Source organism: Cryptomeria japonica, chromosome 6, assembly GCF_030272615.1.
Source record: "Cryptomeria japonica chromosome 6, Sugi_1.0, whole genome shotgun sequence".
In the NCBI taxonomy this organism is placed as follows: domain Eukaryota; kingdom Viridiplantae; phylum Streptophyta; class Pinopsida; order Cupressales; family Cupressaceae; genus Cryptomeria; species Cryptomeria japonica.
In genome coordinates this window covers 335277048-335294805 of record NC_081410.1, presented here as the reverse complement: position 1 = coordinate 335294805, position 17758 = coordinate 335277048, and the positions used below count along the sequence as shown (strand labels likewise).

At 41.3% G+C, this 17758-nt stretch overlaps 1 protein-coding gene across 2 annotated transcripts in view; it reads right to left on the bottom strand.

Annotated features, from left to right (window-relative positions):
- Positions 1 to 894: 894 nt before the first annotated feature.
- Positions 895 to 17758, bottom strand: part of LOC131044253 (uncharacterized) — a 127209-nt gene continuing 110345 nt past the window's right edge. For both annotated transcript variants that reach the window (XM_057977548.2, XM_057977556.2), the window contains one exon: positions 895 to 1628. In XM_057977548.2, the coding sequence (XP_057833531.1) occupies positions 1228 to 1628 (401 nt within the window). In that variant the 3' untranslated portion in view covers positions 895 to 1227. The remainder of the gene's footprint in view (positions 1629 to 17758) is intronic.

The following is a 17758-nucleotide window of genomic DNA, read 5'->3' as shown; positions in this document are numbered from 1 at the left end:
TACATTTTCAGATTCTTGGTGTGAGTATTGGAGTTGTTGGGGGTGGGCGAGGATCATATAATAACAGTTTGGCAAAGCCATGCAATGTTAGAGGTGGATTTTGAGGTTGTAACTGTTAATTTTGTATTTTGCTATTCAGAACAATAACCGTATAATCTTCATTTTTAGAATAAATATAAATGTTGGTATGTTGCTTCAAGTTAATAAGCATTGTGCAATGGAAACTTGATTCTAAACTATAGGAGACATTATCCAAAACCCTGCAAACAGAAAAACCCTTCATGTTTGCATGCATACAAACTGTTTGACAAATTGCCTATTCAGTAAACACAGGGATAAGAGCAAAAAGATTTGTTATAGAAATTGACTCGGGCCTTTAAAAAAAACCAAAAAGATTTGTTATAGAAATTGACTCGGGCCTTTAAAAAAAACCACTTATTTGTTCACCAATGTGATCTAAACCACACGACTATCGTTCACAATTAATCAGCAAACCAAAACATAAAAATTTCTCAATTATTCAAGATTTAATCAGGAAAAATGGGATTAGGGTTAAGGAAAAAATTACTGCAAAAATAAGAAAAAACCCTAACCATGACCCAGAAACTGACCTTTTGACCAAAAAAAGATGATGTTTTGGAGAATTGTGTTTTGATCACGATTTTTCAAAATAAAAATAATCCAGCAAGAAGAGAAATGATTTGTCATGATTTAGTAAAGATTTCTGCTTCTATGCATTAAACAACACTGCTAGGAAGGAAATTGTGCAAAGCAGAAACTTTCACAAGTTAGAACCTGAAATAGAACTCTTAATTAAACAAGCATGTAACAAAGAAGAAATTTCTGCATCAAAGCATTGCACTCTTGGAGAGAAAGCCACTGCCAAAAAAAATCAAACCGCAATCAGCAAAAGAATATCAGAGTCCCGCAATTTGTTACACAAATGATAAAACATAAATTTTGGAGATATGCAGTTTGTTCCTAACCTGATTTGAGAGCAGTTACATGGCGTCTACAATTCACAGTGGAGAGGCAGAAATCACCAGATATGGAATTAAAACATACTCTGAGTTAAAATAATCTATAGCACACTTTTAGTTGAACATATAAAACAATACCTGAAATCCCCATTAGCATTCTTGAGAAATGTTATAAAGAGTTAGGATGCATCATACTTTGCACTTCTAAGATACAGATTAATTATGTTGATAAAATCAAGGATGCTCCTCATGTATTCTTCTTGCTATCAGAATGTGAATATCTCCGATCAAATGATGATAACTGGCTTCGAAGATTTTGATTGTCTTCAAGCAATCGATCATATTCAAGAAGGAATCCCTCTGATTGCTTCCTAAGTGCTATGGCATTTGCTTCAGCTGCCTTTGCATCTCTTTCTTTTGCCTCTGACTCCAAGGTTAATTGTTGCACCTTCTGCCTCAGGTCATTGATCTCATCCTTCAACAACTTCAATTCATTGGAACCTTCTTTTTCTTCCTTGAAACGAAAAAATTCTTCTTGAGAACTTGCAACCTGTTTTTTTAAAGAATCAATATTCATCTGTAGCCCAGATAACTCTCGCATATAATGGTGCAGACGATCAATGACCAAAGCAAGGAACAGTGCAAACCCTGCAGTTGTATGCGAGAAAAAGCCAATTTTTTCAATTTTGAAATATATCAGAACCAAAATTGAGGCCTAACTATATGTATGTAATATTTTAGCATTCCATTTATGTCACTGACACAGTGTGGCCTAAGTTAAATGGACTTCAATTATCCCGAGATTAAATGCGAAAAAAGTAAAGAAAACATAAAAGAATGTAATATTTGTAAAAATAGAGAACAAAAATGCTTTTGTTATTTCATGTCAAATATAACATGCATAGATATAAATAGAAGTAATAAAATAAAAAATGTTGACCACAAAAAAAAATATGTTGAGCTTTATGAAGAATAGAAAAGAAGTGGAACTTGAATTTTCGAAGGAGGGCAACGAGTGAGGATGGTGTTGACAAAGATCCAGACCTTAGATCTTTATGAGCATTAAGCTAGAAATGAAAATGTGGCTTAACACTTATCAATTGTTGTGATCATCCTGCTTAGAGCTGTTGTAGGAGAAATCATAATGAAAAGAATAGAATAAACACCATCTATTTCACTAATATAGCACAAAGAAAAAGAAAATGCAGATAAGCATATGCACTTGAAAATCATGGCACCATGATTGATTGACATTTCAAGCACATTAGCAACACTATTATGTGATTTTGGGAATCACAAAAGAAGCACAATAAGCCATTGGTTTCTTTGGTAAAGTGAAGCAAGTTAAGAGCTGTACATCATAGTCCATGGATAAATGTTGCCTAAGCTCCACAATCCCTGCAGCTATTCGCTCTAAGTTTAAGAGATAGTCTCCCACTGATTCAAAAAAAATTACTCCAATTTTGTTCTAGAGTGTGCCAGCTTCAGTGTATACTTCTTGGGTATACATTTGGGAAACAATAATATCTATTATTGCAATGGGTGGTTATGCACTATAATCCTCTACTTGGAGACAAAAGTTGGAGAAATATCCTTATCTATAACTTTTATTAAAGAATCCAGTTATTACTGCATTAGGCCATTTGATACGGGAGGCAACGCCAGTAAGATTCTAAGAGTTTTTAAGAAAATGAAAGGACCCAAACAAGTTGATGTTCCAGAACTTCTATTGCTTTGCGGCAATGTAATTCAACTTGAGGGATTGTTATCAACATTTTTTTATCTATGTTTTGTGAAGGTATTTGTTATCACCCTTGGTAAGCTATCAACTCAACAACCTTGTGAAACATGGAAACAACCCCAAAGTCTGGGACCTTGCGCAAGGGGTTGAATCTCCGGAGAAGGCCGACTTCCTTCTTCAAAAAGGTGCAGGTGTTGAACCAACTCAACACTTCAAACTAACTCCTAAGCCTATCCTAACAAATTGCAGAGGTAAAGGGAAGAAAGAAATGCTTGAAATAAAAGGAGGTGATGCACCAAGAAGAGATTGTTCCTCTCCCCACCGGAAATGGCACAAGGAAACAACTGATAATCCAAAGAGATGCGCAAACTTCAATTGCATGAGTGACCCAAACGCATGTGTGGAGGTTAGAATTTTCTAAGTGTCAAGAGGGGAGAGGGATTCCCACAAAGTTACACTCAAAAACAAGTTAACACAGCATACATGTGAAAGGAAACCACATACACACACTTATAATGGAGGTAAGAACACATACACATCATACATAAGTTGAAGGAAGGCAAGAATGGAAATTTTCAATTAATCATAAGGCCAAAAGCCAATCTTATAGTTGCAGAAATGTAAAAAATAATTACAAGTCTTCAAGAGAAGAGAAGAGCATAAGAAAGCTCAAGCCAGCAGGGAGAGAACCCCTTACAATGAGGCTTATCAGCCTTATATAGAGACATGGGTTACAATGGTGATCATGACCCCTGCATGTCAATCTGGAAGTGCAGGGAAGTGCATGCACCTGACTTGTACATGCAAGCAACCTAGCCATACCTCCAAACGCAATTCTAAGGAAGATAGATTGACTGACCTTCCAAAGTCAGACATGATATAAGTCACCCAGCATGGCCCCCATACCTCCCTTGATGGAAATCCTACCAAAACATTTAATACACCTTTGTGGCTCCACAAAAAGTCACCAAAACTGTCAGAGCATTAAAGGCCTTGAGTGTCGATCACGCCATCCGAAAGTGTCGCCAGTCGAAAGGAAGTTCGGAGACTTCGGAAGTTCGGACTCCCGAAGTGAGGAAGACAAGGGAAGGAGCAAGAAACTTTGGAACCTCGGGTTTCCGGAGTTCTAGAGAACTTCAAAAAAGGCTAAGGAAAGAACTTCGGAACCTCAGGGTTCCGAAGTTCCGAGATAGAGAGAGGAAGAGAAGGAAAGGAACTTCAGAACCTAGGGGTTCCGGAGTTCCAAAGGAACTAGGGAGAAAAGGCAAAAGGGGAAGGATCCGAAGTTCCGAGAAACTGCTCAAAGCAACTCCAGAACCTAAAAAGAGAAAGGGAACTTCGGAACCTCAGGGTTCCGAGCAAGGATAGAAGAAAGGCTATGGAGAGGAAGGGAACTTGGGGTTCCGAAGTTCCAGGCAAAGGAGAAGCTTAAGAGAAGAGGCGAAGGAAAGGAAGGCTAGGAACTTCGGAACTTCGGGGTTCCGGAGTTCCGAAGAGGGAAGGAGAAAAGGAACAAGGAACTTTGAAACCTCGGGGTTCCGAAGTTCCGGGGGAAAAGAGAGAAGGGCTAAGGAGAGGAGGGGCTAAGCTAGGGAAAGAACTTCGGAACCTTGGGGTTCCGGAGTTCCGAAGAAACTGGAGAAAAGCTAAGGGAAGGAAGGGAACTTCAGAACCTCGGGGTTCCAGAGTTCCGGAGAAGGAAAGAAAGCGGCTAAGGCAAAGAACTTCGGAACCTCTAGGTTCCGAAGTTTCGGGGAAGGAAAAGGGGGCCTAAGAACTTCCGACAAGGCAACACTTCAAACCATGATTACTTTTCTCCTTGATCAACTGGGGCAGCGTTGGTCCATGGAACATATCTCTGATCGATTCTCACTGATGGACCAAGGGTGTCATAAACTAACAACATTTTGGCGATTTCTGCGGGATGCTTGCCTGCTAAGCGTGAAGTCCAGAAGCCTTGAGCAATCCATTGGGCACTGAGTCATTGAAAAGAGCCAAAACATGGGTGTGCCATCACTTGGAGGAAAATTGAAAACTAGAGCATACACCCTCTTAAGGAGAATGTGGCATGTGCATTAGCACTTATGAAAGCAAAACCACTTCTAGTCTAATATTTATATAGATATCAACACCCTCTTCAGAAGCAGGGCTTGAGATGAATCCCATTCACTGGGATTGGAAAAATTTCGCCATCAAGCTTGGAGAGATGAAATGCATTGGCCTCCTTGCAACTAGTGATGACATATGGGCCACTCCAGATAGCATCAAACTTGGAGTGCCGCCCAACTTTGGCTCTGTCTTCATCCCACTTGAGAACTAGATCTCCTTCTTTGAAGACCCTATTAGTCACCTTTTTGTCAAAAACCTTCTTGACCTGCTTTTGATGAGTCTTAAGTGTATGCATAGCCCGATTTCTAACCTCCTCTAGCTCCATCAACTCTGCTAGCCTTACTGTCATGGCATCATTTTCTATCAATTCCAGCCGATGTGCTAGTTCAAGAGAGGGTAACTCTACGGAAGTTGGGAGTCTTGCTTCCTTCCCATATACTAGCATGAAAGGGGAGTTACCGATTGCCCTCTTAGGTGTGATCCTGTCAGCCCATAAGCCTGTCTTCAACTTAATATGCCATGCCCTCTGATTGTCTTCAATTGTTCTTTTAACTATCCTGATGAGGTTCTTGTTGGAAGATTCAACTAAGTCGTTACCCTGAGGGTAATAGTTGGATGATGTCTTCAAATATACGCCATGCTTAACTGCCCAAGAACTGATTTGGGTTCCAACAAATGCCCTCGCATTGTCTGATATGATGGTGGAGGGAACACCGAATCTTGTCACAATTCCCTCGAGGAATTCCAACACTGAGGCCTCAGTGGCATCCCTCAATGCAACTGCCTCTATCCACCTAGTGAAGTAATCCATTGCGGCCAAGATCCACTTATGGCTATCACTGGAAGGTGGATTTATCATGCCAATGAAGTCTAAACCCCATTGGGCGAACGGTTGATTTGCTTGGATAGGATGAAGAGGTAGGGCAGTTAATCTTTGCTTCCCAGAGAAGAGAGCACATTTCTTGCAATTCTTCACCCATCTATGTGAGTCACTGAATAAGAATGGCCAGTAATAACCAGCCCTCATTATTTTGATAGTCGTAGTCCTTGCAGAGAAGTGGCCCCCTAAAGAGCCATCATGAAATTCCTCTAACAGTCTGCTGACTTGGTTTTGCTCGATGCATCTTAGTAAGACTCCATTAGAGTCTTTTCGAAAAAGAGTGCCATTCACTAAGACATAGGGAATGGACTACAACCTGAAATGCCTTCTTTTGGTCCTGTCCAGACTTTGGGGGTATCTACCTTCCATTAAGAAGGTGGTCATGTCACCTACCCAACTGAAATGAGTGTTGTTGTCAGTAGGTTGATCCTCTTGTAACACAAGGGCGACCTCTGAAGTAGTCTCAGAAGATGAGACAAGCTGTTCACATAGGCCCCTGCCTCTTACAAGCTTGGTGATCTTGATGTTGATGTAATACTCCATGACCTTGGTTATCCACCCAGCCTTCTTCTCACTGATGTCCTTGTTTAGAAGGAAATCTTTGACACTTGCATGTGGAACTAAGAGTTGGATTTTGCTGTTAGACAACATGTGCCTGAACTTTTTTAATGCCCTTACAACAGTGAGGACTTGCTTTTCTACGTAGCTATATCTAAGCTCATAGTCTTTTAGCCCCTCACTAAAGAAAGCAATAGGTTGCTCCAACTTGTCGTTGTTTAGCTGCGTTAGGACAGTTGAGATACTAGATTCTCCTCCAAAGGTATAGAGGATAAAATCCCTTTCATAATTAGGATTGACAAGGGTAGGGGCCTAAGCAATTGCTTGTTTGATCTCTTCAAAACCGGCCCTTCCCTCCTTGGTCCAACTGAAAGCCAAGTTTTTTTTCAACATGGAAGTGAGGGGTTTTACCATGGTGGCAATGTTGGGAATGAACCTCCTCACAAAGTTGATCCTACCAAGGAAACTTTGCAATCCTTTCTTGTGACTGGAGAGTGGAAGAGAAAGAATAGCCTCCAGTCACTCTGGATCAATGGTCAAACCCTCCTTGGATACGATGTGTCCTAACAATCTTCCTTGATCAGTAGCAAACACACACTTGCTAGGGTTCAAGGACACACCGTACTCCCTGCATTTCATGAACACCTGCTCAAGATGACCAAGATGGTCAGCTGCATGCTTCGAATAAACAGTTATGTCATCAAGGTATACAAGCACAAACTTTGCTAATACACCCTTGAAAGCCATGTCCACTGCTCTTTGGAATGTGGCACCTGCATTGGTTAGCCCAAAGGGCATTTTACAATAAGCATAGGTACCCCACTTAGTAGTAAATGCAGTCTTGTATTGGTCTGATTCTTGGACCAAGATCTGATTGTAGCCTGAATACCCATCCAAGAATGAAAATCTTTCTGAGCCACTGACCTTTTGGAGAATCTGCTCCATAGAGGGGAGGGGATAGTGATCTTTGAGGGAGGCTCTATTGAGATCCCTAAAGTCTACACATAGTCTGATTTCCCCATTCTTCTTCCTTTTAGGGACAAGGTTAGCCACCCAAGAGGGGTGCTTGATAGGGAAGATGATATTGGCTCCTATGAGCTTGGTCAACTCCTTCCTCATTAGTGGCTCAGTTTTGGGGTTTATTGGCCTTTGCTTTTGTCTAACTGGCTTCGCATCCGGGTTTAGCTCTATAGTATGCTAGGCTAAGCTAGGGTCAAAACCCTTCAAGTCTTCATAGGTCCAAGCAATTATGTCATCATATTGTTGGCAAAGCTCAACAAAGGCCTCTTGCTCGGTTGAGGAACACACCTTGCCCAAGTTCAAGGACCTACCCTCAACAACAACAACTGGCTTGTAATCACCCCTCTTCGCAAACAAGTTCATTTTCTTCTTCAACTGATCATCCGAGTTGAATATGCCTTCCAAGGTAACTAGACCTTTAGGCAATTTGTTGGAGTTGAGCTACATGATTTGATCTCCATACTGGTCTTGCAGCCTAGACTAATTTTTAGCAAAAAATTCTGCTTCATTTTGCAAGAAATTGACGATCTGCTGATCGCTTTCAAACACTTGCCAATTCGCTTGATTGTCTGGGACAGTAGGCCTCACAACAAGCCTGATGTGTTGCCGCTTTTCACTTGCAACATGCGTTGGTATGTGTCGAACTGAGCACCAACCGCTGCAAGCCTATCAGCATGCTTCTTCTGACCCCTACGAATGCTCTAGATATTGAAGGCCTCAAATCCTTCAATCCAATCCCAAACCCTGTTTGTATGATTTGAGTAGGTTGTTCTTTGCTATACTTTGCGCTCGGATATGGTTAACAACCAACTCACTATCTCCAAATACTTGCAAAGATCTGATCTTTCTGCTTTGTGCAAGTTGGAGACCCTGGATCAAGGCTTCATACTCAGCGACATTGTTAGTGCAACCAAATTGAAGCCAAAAGGAGAAGAAATATTTCTCCTGCTCAAGAGAAACAAACATTACCCCGGCACCTGCACCATTCTTGTTTCTTGAACCATCAAAAAACATGTTCCATAACCCCTCTTAATCTCTTTGTGTCTTGATGAGGTTAGGAATAGGACTATCCTCTTCATGGATACAATAGGTGCCAAGCCCAATCTCTTCAGTCTCAGCTAATGGATCAAACTGAAAAGCATTGGCCCATTCATCCAACAAGCAATCGGAAACTTCTTGCAAGAGAGTAGCAGGCTCACGGACAGCACACTCTTCCCCCTCTTCATGCAATTCATGTTTATAAGGTTGGAGGTGTAGGGCTCAATGTGGTTTTGGACAATGGGTTCTACCCTTATGGTGACCTTGGTACCTGTTGTGACCATTTCACACATCGCCCCATCGCAAATGGGAACCCCCTCTTTTTGCTCGCCTTTTTGCTTCGTTTTTTAGGATTTTGTTAGTCAGTTAGTTGTCTGGATTTAGGGTCAAGCCTTAGGGTTTTTATTTTTGTCTTTGCAGGCCAAAATCCAGTCGTTTTTGAGAGCTTTTGAGCTTCCTTTTCTAGGATGCAAATTTTGAATGCAATGAATTCGCCAGAATGGTCTAATGTTCATTTGGAATGTTGATGCAGAGCTTAAATTTGTCTAAGTGTTGAGAGTGAAGTGTGAATTTTTGTCCGATTGAATATTTTGACTAAATTTTGACTTTTTTGATTTTTGGTCCTGGGCATTGGAAATGATTTGTTTTTGCCTTGTGAAGTGTTAAAATGTGAAAAATCATGTTATTTTGGCCTGTAGGAGGAAAATCGCTCCTATCCCTCAGTGAAGGACGGGAGCTCATTTTCAAATATCTCACTATTCCTGCAAAGTCAAGACGAATTTCAAATTGGAAGTGATGGAGAACGGTGAGATGAACTCATTGAATACAAATTGAAGATTTTTAAACGTCCACAAGGGTCCCAAAATGCCCAGTTCGCTCCTGTCCCTCAAGAAGGGACCAGAGCGATTTTTGTTATAATTGATTTTCTTGCCAAGTTGCAGACGATATCAAGGCATGGATGAATGGAGTGGAGCATGACGAATCCGTTGAATATAAATTTGGAACCTGACAAAATGAAATGAAGGCCACAAGAGATGGATCGCTCCTGTCCCTCTCCAAGGGACCAGGGCGATACAATGGTTATATTGCCTTTTACTTAAGTTTGAAATCGATCTAAGTCAAGACGAAGGGTGGCAAGGACATTTCAAGACATCTTCATCGAGCACAAGCACTTAAAGGTCATCACAATGAAGAGATTTACACTCTAAGACCCAGATCACTCCTGTCCCTCAGGAAGGGACCAGAGCGATATCTCCATAATGGCATAAAATTCAAAGGACAAACAAGTTTCGAGCAACCAAGAGGGTCGAAAGGACATCATTTCACGTAATGAAGATGATTGCAAGTTGAAATAAACAAGAATAAGCTCAAAATGATGAACTTCGCTCCTGTCCCTCAGGGAGGGACCAGAGCGATATTAGGTATATTGGCCACTTCATGCAAGATTTACGTAAGGTCAAGATTTTGCAAGGTCTTAGAGGGTCCATGGTATGATAGGAAGGTGATACACAAAGATTTTGAACGTAAAATAATCACCAAGATGAACGTATGGACCATATCGCTCCTGTCCCTCTCCAAGGGACCAGGGCGATTTGCCTTGGACTCTCTATTTTGCTTCAAATGCGTGCTAAGTCAAGACTTCATAAGATTATACATGGTCCAAGGCGTTCTTTGAAGAGGACATGCAAGTGTTTTGAACGTCCAAACATCATCAAACATGCTAAAGAGCTCATATCGCTCCTGTCCTTTGGACAAGGACCAAAGCGATCCCATCAAAAACACTCATATTCCTTCAAAGTCGAGGCAAGGCGAGGATGGACAAGGTAAAGGACGGCGTTTGGAAGACATCACAACGAAGATCGAAGTTTAAAGTTGCTAAGATTAAAGAGAAAGACATGGATCGCTCCTGTCCCTCTCCAAGGGACAAGGGCGATGATCCCTCTAAATGTCCAAACACCATATGCAAACAAATGGAACGAGCATAGAAGGAACGAACAAAGATGTTATTCGCTTCACAATGAAAGATCGAAGATCAAAGATGCATTTTGAACGTGAAAATATGGAGATCGCTCCTGTCCTTTGGACAAGGACCAGGGCGATGAACACCCAAAGGCACTTATGCGCACATGCAAGGCAATCAAATTCGAAGGACCCATCAAAATGATCGATATTGAACGTGGAAGGGAAGGAGATGAACGTTGAAAACATGACAAAATCATGGATCGCTCCTGTCCCTCTCCAAGGGACCAGGGCGATGAGGTACGTCCCTTTCGTTTTCATAATTTTGGCGCCAAATAAACATTTCAAATTTCCCTTAAATGCTAAGTTCGATAAAATCGAAAATCCTATTTAAATTAGCATTTAATATGGCGTTGATCATTTATTAATTATTTTGCCTTTATTAAAAAATCGAAATTTATAAATTAAAACGAAAGGCATTTAATTAATCATTAATTAATTAATAAAAAATCGAATTGGAGCGCTCATATATGGAGGTCGGCCTTGTTATTTAATTAAAAAATCATTTAAAAATCGTTTGAAATTGTTATATTTTACCAAGTTGGCCTTAGTAAATGGAGAGATGCAAGCGCTATATATAGGGGGGTGAAAACTATTATTTTCACATCATTATTTTATCCTTCTACATGCGAATTGAGGAAAGCGAAGATAGTGCGAAGTGTGTTTGAAGAGGTGCGAATTCCATCCAAGGTGGCGTAAGCAATCAAAGGTGGTGCGATACTTAAGGACCTTCATTTGAGCGAATTTGCTAAGAGTTGAAGACCACGTTAAAGGTGAATTTGAAGATCACATTGAAGACAAAGGTGGCGAAATTAATATCTTGAGGAGATAACGTTGAAGATCATCTATACCTCAATTTTGCCTAGGCGATCTTTTGTCTTTTTGCATTCTAGAGCTAGCTCTCTATTGAGGTATGGCGATTTGATTTCATTGTTTTATTTGTTCTTCGTCATATTTTAAGTTTTGAAATTTTGAATTTTGAATTTCAGTAAGCTCAGTCGTTTTTAGGAAATGATAACTCTAAAGTCTTATCATGAGGTTTCCTAAAAACTTTATCTCTCTAATCTATGTTATTTATTGCAAAATCAAGTTCTTATAATGAAATGGTGTGTAGGTATGGCGACCCCGAAGGCGGGAGCATCCACCAGCCGTTCAGCTCTCATGAAAGAAGATCAGAAGACCGAAGAAGTGGAGACCAAGATCGTGTCGAAGTGGAGCAACATTGGAGATACAAACTTGGGGAACTTTAGCACGAAGAAGTTTCGAGAGGTCCCTTACATTGGCAAGCCATCACCTGTCGCCCGAAGAATAATAGAGAGTGGCATCATCAAGGCAGCCGGTTTTCCTCCAGCTATTCAGTGCCACGAGTTGATGATCGAGTGTGCCCGTCACTACAACCCACAGTCCAGGACAATTGTGTCCAATGAGGGAAACACTTTGGCGTACCTTTCAGAGGAAGCTATAAGTGAAGTTTTCCATCTTCCAGAGCACAGGGACATGATATATAAGAGCATTGAAGGAGCCAGATCAGTGTACGATGATGATCCAGATGCTTGCCTAAGCATAATCAACAAGAACTGGCTACTCAAGAGTCGTCCCCGTCTAAGCAAGGTACCGAACACACCGCACCGGATTGATTTCCAGGAGGAGTACAGAGATTTGATTACTATGCTCAACCGAGTTACAGGAGCACCTCATGCCTTCTATTTTGAGAAGTGGATGTTTTACTTCATCCAGGTGATTGTTCAAGGAAAGGGTACAATACATTGGGCTAGGATAATTAGCCATTGCTTAGACGTACAGTTGAGGAGACTCAGGGCTACTAAGTCCTTCCACATGAGTTCATACGTCATCTATGCTTTGATCAGGAGTGTTGAGTACGCAGGACTACCTCACAGAGGAGTGATTGGAAGAGGACCCGGTGAGGTCAGAGCTTGTGAATCCTATGCCTACTTGCATCATCCGCCAGGGAAAAACTACGAGTTAGTCAATGATACCTTCACGATGAACATCACGAGGACGTTGCAAGGAGGGATTCACAATAGATTATCTCAGGACGCCCAGGAATTCATCAAGAGGTACGGTGCTTGGTTCATTCAGTTTCCCAAGTTTACTTACATTAGAGTGCATGGATGTCCTTTACCACCATACATGTTGCCGAGATATCCGACAGACAGAATTGTGTTACTTGAAGTAACAAGGCAGTTGGCAGCATATGTGAAGGCATTCAGACACAGACATCAGAATGGAGTCCAAGTACCTATTATTTTGGGTAATTCAGTTGAGGTATGTCCTAATATCTTAGCCATGGATGACGCAGAGAAGGAGTTAACCTTGTATTCTTTTTCATCTTTTGCTTGGAGAAATAGCTTTGATCCACATGGACATTTAGAGGAGACAGTCGGCAGAAGATTTAGACATGAGTACCAGATTGAAGATTTTATGATGAACCTCCTAGATGATCTTGAAGTGAAACGAAAAATGCATTCTAGATTGCCTTTGGATTTCATCAGGAAATGCAGGATTTACAGAGTGGCCGACCAAGCTCAGGACAATGGCAGGCATATCCAGTCTTCCTATGATAGAGAAAGCAAAACAATAAGGTTGGATTGGAATGAGCCCGAGGTCGTGGATTTAGATGATTTGATGGCACCAGTCTTGTCTTGTACTCGCAGATGGGTAGACATTCAGCATCAGAAGTTGAGAGAGCAAGGCATAGCTATGTCTTTTACTTTGGAAGAGAAACCAGCCGAAGGTGGAGCTAGTGTGAGTGAAGGCAATCCTAATCCTAGAAATTCAGGTGAAGGTAACCTTCGATGTGCTAGTGAAGGCAATCTCCATCCGAGAGGTTCGAAGAGAAAGGAAAGGTCAGAAAAGAAAGAGTCTTTCAAGAAAAAGCAAGGTGCCAACAAAGATCAAACACCAGGTACTTCTTCTAGACCAGAGAACAGAACAACTCAAGTGGAAGAGTCCATGGAGTCTATGATACAGAATGACAGGCAGGAGGAAGGACAGGCACAGCATGTTTCATCAGATGGATCTCTCCAAGACTATGATTTAGATGAAGATAATGAAATGACATCTCCTCCCAGAGAAGAAGAAATAGTACATAAAGAAATTCAAGTTCAAGAAACAAGATCGAATATTCCAGATTGGTTGAAGGAAAGATTAACCAAGGTGATTGTAGTAGAGGACGAGGACAGTGCAATTGATTTAGAGAGCCTTGTTGGACGTTCACATGTGATAACAGAGAAGAAGAAGGCTACAAAGATGTCCAAGATGATTCGAGATGAGACTGGATCCAGAAAACTGCAGATAGCTACACCGGCAGCAGACAAATATGAGGGTGAGATCCTAGCAGAGGATTATGATATACAGACTATTGAATTAGGATCATCCACAGCAGAGCAGACAATGGATGATGCTACCGACACATTTGAGGCATTGAAGGACAAGCTTAGAGAAGAAGTGGAAAAGAATAGAAAGCTTGAGAGAGAGGTCGGTGCATGGAGGACATATTTCAGTCACATCAATGAACCTTTGGGACGTCAGGATCCAGTTAGATCGCCAGTGCAGGCATTGCCCCTTCAATCGATCAATGAAGCAGAAAGATTCAGGAACCTGGTCCAGCGTACATGTAGTTGGACGGATAGATCTCATACAGTGGCCATAGAGTTTGTTACAAGGATGACGAAGATTATTCATCAGGCTATCCAAGTTCTTGAGATAATCCATAGATTGATGGTAACAGTAGCTGCATTTGCCCATACCAAGGACGTTATCATCCCTGTCTTGAAAGTAATAAGACATACATCCAGAAGAATTTTAGCGCAGGAGAGGATCTTGGAGGGTGATTCTCACAGTTTATTTCAGTGGTCAACCTTACTCCATATAAAGAGTGTTCTCTTCGAGGACATCAGTGTTAGATGTGGCCAACTTGAGGAAGTGATCAATCCAATCCAGGACAGAGTATTTGAGGTACTTCGTACCATTCTTGGCAGAGAGATCGAGGTCGAGACAGATGTGGATATGCAAGAATTTGAGGATAGAATCAAGATCATCTTTCGCAAGGACGCAGATGTTACAGATGAGCAGTATGATCAGATGTTTGCCACCATGCTCCTGATTGATAGAACGAAGGAACTTGAACCTACTTGGGACGCAGCTCTTCTAGATGCATTCGATCAGGTCATCCACTTAGAAGAGAGTATCAAGAATCTTCCCGAGATTCCAATCACAGAAATCGAAGGAATCGAGACAAAATTCATTGCATATGCTAAGAAAGAAAATTGGAAAGGGAATAAGATTCTAGATGAAAGGTTGTTACAGATGACATGACATCTTATTTCTCATTGGTTGATACCTCCTAGGTTTTTGTGCCAAATTTAATATTTGGCTATGTATTTAATATTGTTCAGTAAAAAGGAGGTCATTTGTAACAAACCCTAATTAGGGTTTAGGTGTCATAATCTTGTCCGTTGATTTACTTTCAATCTGGACCTTTCATTGTAACTGGGGATGCTATTTATACCCCCATTTTTCATTTCATTTGGTAATAGTTAATAGTATAATAGAGGAGATAATAGAGTAATAGTCAAATAATAGTCAATAGTTGATGTAAGAGAGATTAGAGTTAGAAGCAATTTTATTTTGTAGCAAGATTGAGTCTTGAAGAGAGAAATTCAAGCAATTGTTGTACATGATGACTTGGAAATCAATAAAATATTGAAGTTATGGTGTTTTGTTGCAAATTTCTTGAGTTATCTTCATGGTTGTTTGATACACTTGAATCGTGCTCAATCGAAGTAGTTTGTTAATTTGAAAGACTAAGTGTGAGATTTGATATTTGGTAGGATTCGTAATCCAAACCACTAGCTTCTTGCTGATTGTAGGAACGCCTTGTGTGGTCGACTGGAGAACACTTTGAGTCCTTAATCTTCGATTATCATTGTGTCTTGGATATGTACCTTCGTAGTAGTGTCCTTGATCTTTGATGTATTGAGTATCATTTTATTACCTTAGAAGATCGCACTAATTTCAATTAAGTTGTTATCTTATGGCAAAATTGAAATTGGTTGAATCTTGCCAAGTCTCGTCCATACTAAGTCATTCTTAGGGTTAGGCTAGATTAGACCTCTTTAAACCCTATCTTTTGCTATTTTTTGAAAGTTCCTTTTAGTTTAGTAAAATCTTCGAGCTTTAGAATGCGTAAGACCCCTTGGAGGAAACAGCAAATCACATCATACCACTAAAAAAAGCTTGTCCACACGTAGAGACCCTACTAAAAGAACCTTGGAGTCTACCTAACTGATCCTTTTTGCAGATCTTCAGCAGTTAGGGACTATTTTCTCAAGAGAGGATAAGATGCCTATTGGTATTTTATTCTGTGTATGATTGTGTATAAAATACACGTCAACAGTACCATACCTTGCTCGAAATAGCATATGGGACCAATCAAAAGACAGGTACCCACCTATCTTGGCTATGAAGTCTCTAGACAGGCAGATGGCAAAGAAGGCAGGGAGATCGATGATTGATATGTCTTGCCAGACAGTGCAACCAAGGCATGCATGCAAGGTTAACTTCAAATTTTTTACCACCCCTACCATCTTAATAGAAGTGCCATCTAACTAGACCACCCCTTTGGTCACAGGTTCGTATTCTATGCCAAAAAGATCAACTACCTTCTTAGGCATGACTGAGCTACTAGCTCCTGAATCTATCATGCAGTTGTGAACCAAGTTGTCTCCTATGATTAAGGAGAGATAGAAGGGGAGGCTTGTTGATCTTGCTTGTATCTTCCTCCTCCTTGGGTTGCACCAAACTGGTGGAGGCTGCCCTTTCTCTGACTGATGCCTCATCACCTGACTGATTTACATCCTTCAGTGCCTCCTTAAGCAAATCCCTTTGAGATGGGATTGAAAGGGCCTCCCACATAGTGACATTGAGGTTGGCCTTCTTCATTTGATCAACTATGTTGAAAGGGACACCAGCAGATTTCAGAGGCCCCTTTGAAGCTACAAGGTTTGCCTTTGTTCTTTGGACGACTTGGGCCTCCTCCTGCCTCTTGCTCCCTTGCATGGTACTTTGGCTTGTATCATGGACGGCTACATTGGGTGTTGGAGCTTGGGTTGATGTTGAAGGTGAGGCAGCCTCCATGGCTCTCTTCTTTGCCCTTGTATACCTGCAGCATGGACTCACCATTTGTTTGGTTCAAACCACAAAATTCTGCCTCCTACCAATTCACAAAGGTAGAATCCCCTTGTAAGTGAGCCTGGGGGCCAACACTAGGCTGATTTGGGTCATATTGCTGGCCAAAGGTGGTCGGCTCATCTTGTACTACTAAAGTTTGGACAAACCCTCCACTTTGGCATACACCTTGGTTGTGTGGCTGATTACATGGTTGATACCAATCTTGCTCTTGGGCGAAGTTATTTTGCATTGGAACTATCGCCTTTGAGATGCTTGCGGTTGTGGGGTTCACACTATTCAGAGGCCTGGCATTACTCCATTGGTTTTGCCCTTGAAAGGGTGGCCTATTCTGCTGGTAATTCTGACCTTGTGCTTCGTAAGGTCTGCTATACTAAGTTTAATGTCTTTTTAGTGCCACCAATTCATTGCCAAAGTTTTGTAATAGAGCCTTGACCTCATGGAGCTCATTGGAGGATGTAGAGGGCGTGGATGATTGTCCTACGGGAGCCATGGCGATAGGAACCAAGGTGGGTTGTTGAGTAGGAGCCTCTGGGAAGAGAGGCATTGGAGGCCTTGGAGCTATCTTCCCAGCCTGAATCAAACAATTTTCTGCTCTTATGGCTATGTCATATGCACAGGGTAGAGAGGCTCCACCCATTGATTGGATCATTGCAGCTATATCGTTGTTGAGAGCTCTAAGATAATACAAGAATGCATGATTTGGAGATGGTTTCACTAGAGCAAGAATCCTATTCCATGTCTTATGGAATCTGAAATTGAAATCTCCCATGAATTCGTGGGGTGCCCTCTTGATCATAGTCAATTGATCCCCAAGTGATAGGTGATCACTTTTGTCTTCGAAATGGTTGCACAACCTCTCCCCCAATTCATCCCAATTGTGAATGGAGCTAGATGGCAATCCTCTATACCACTACAAAGTTTTGCCTTCCAAAGATGTGGCTAAGAGTCTGACAGCAACATCATCCTGAGTGATGTTATGGACGGAGCAGATGTTTGCAATGTCTTGAATGTTCTCAATGGGTGTAGTAGCTATTTCACCAGTGAAGTATGGTATACTCTTCAACGCAGCTACTGGTATGTCATTCCATTGAGTCAAAATAAGGGGACTTCCCCCATTGAAGGTAACAAAGACTTGATTTCTTGCCATGTGAAAGAATGGTCTATTGATATGAGTGGTGGGAGCCCTTGATAGCAATGGCC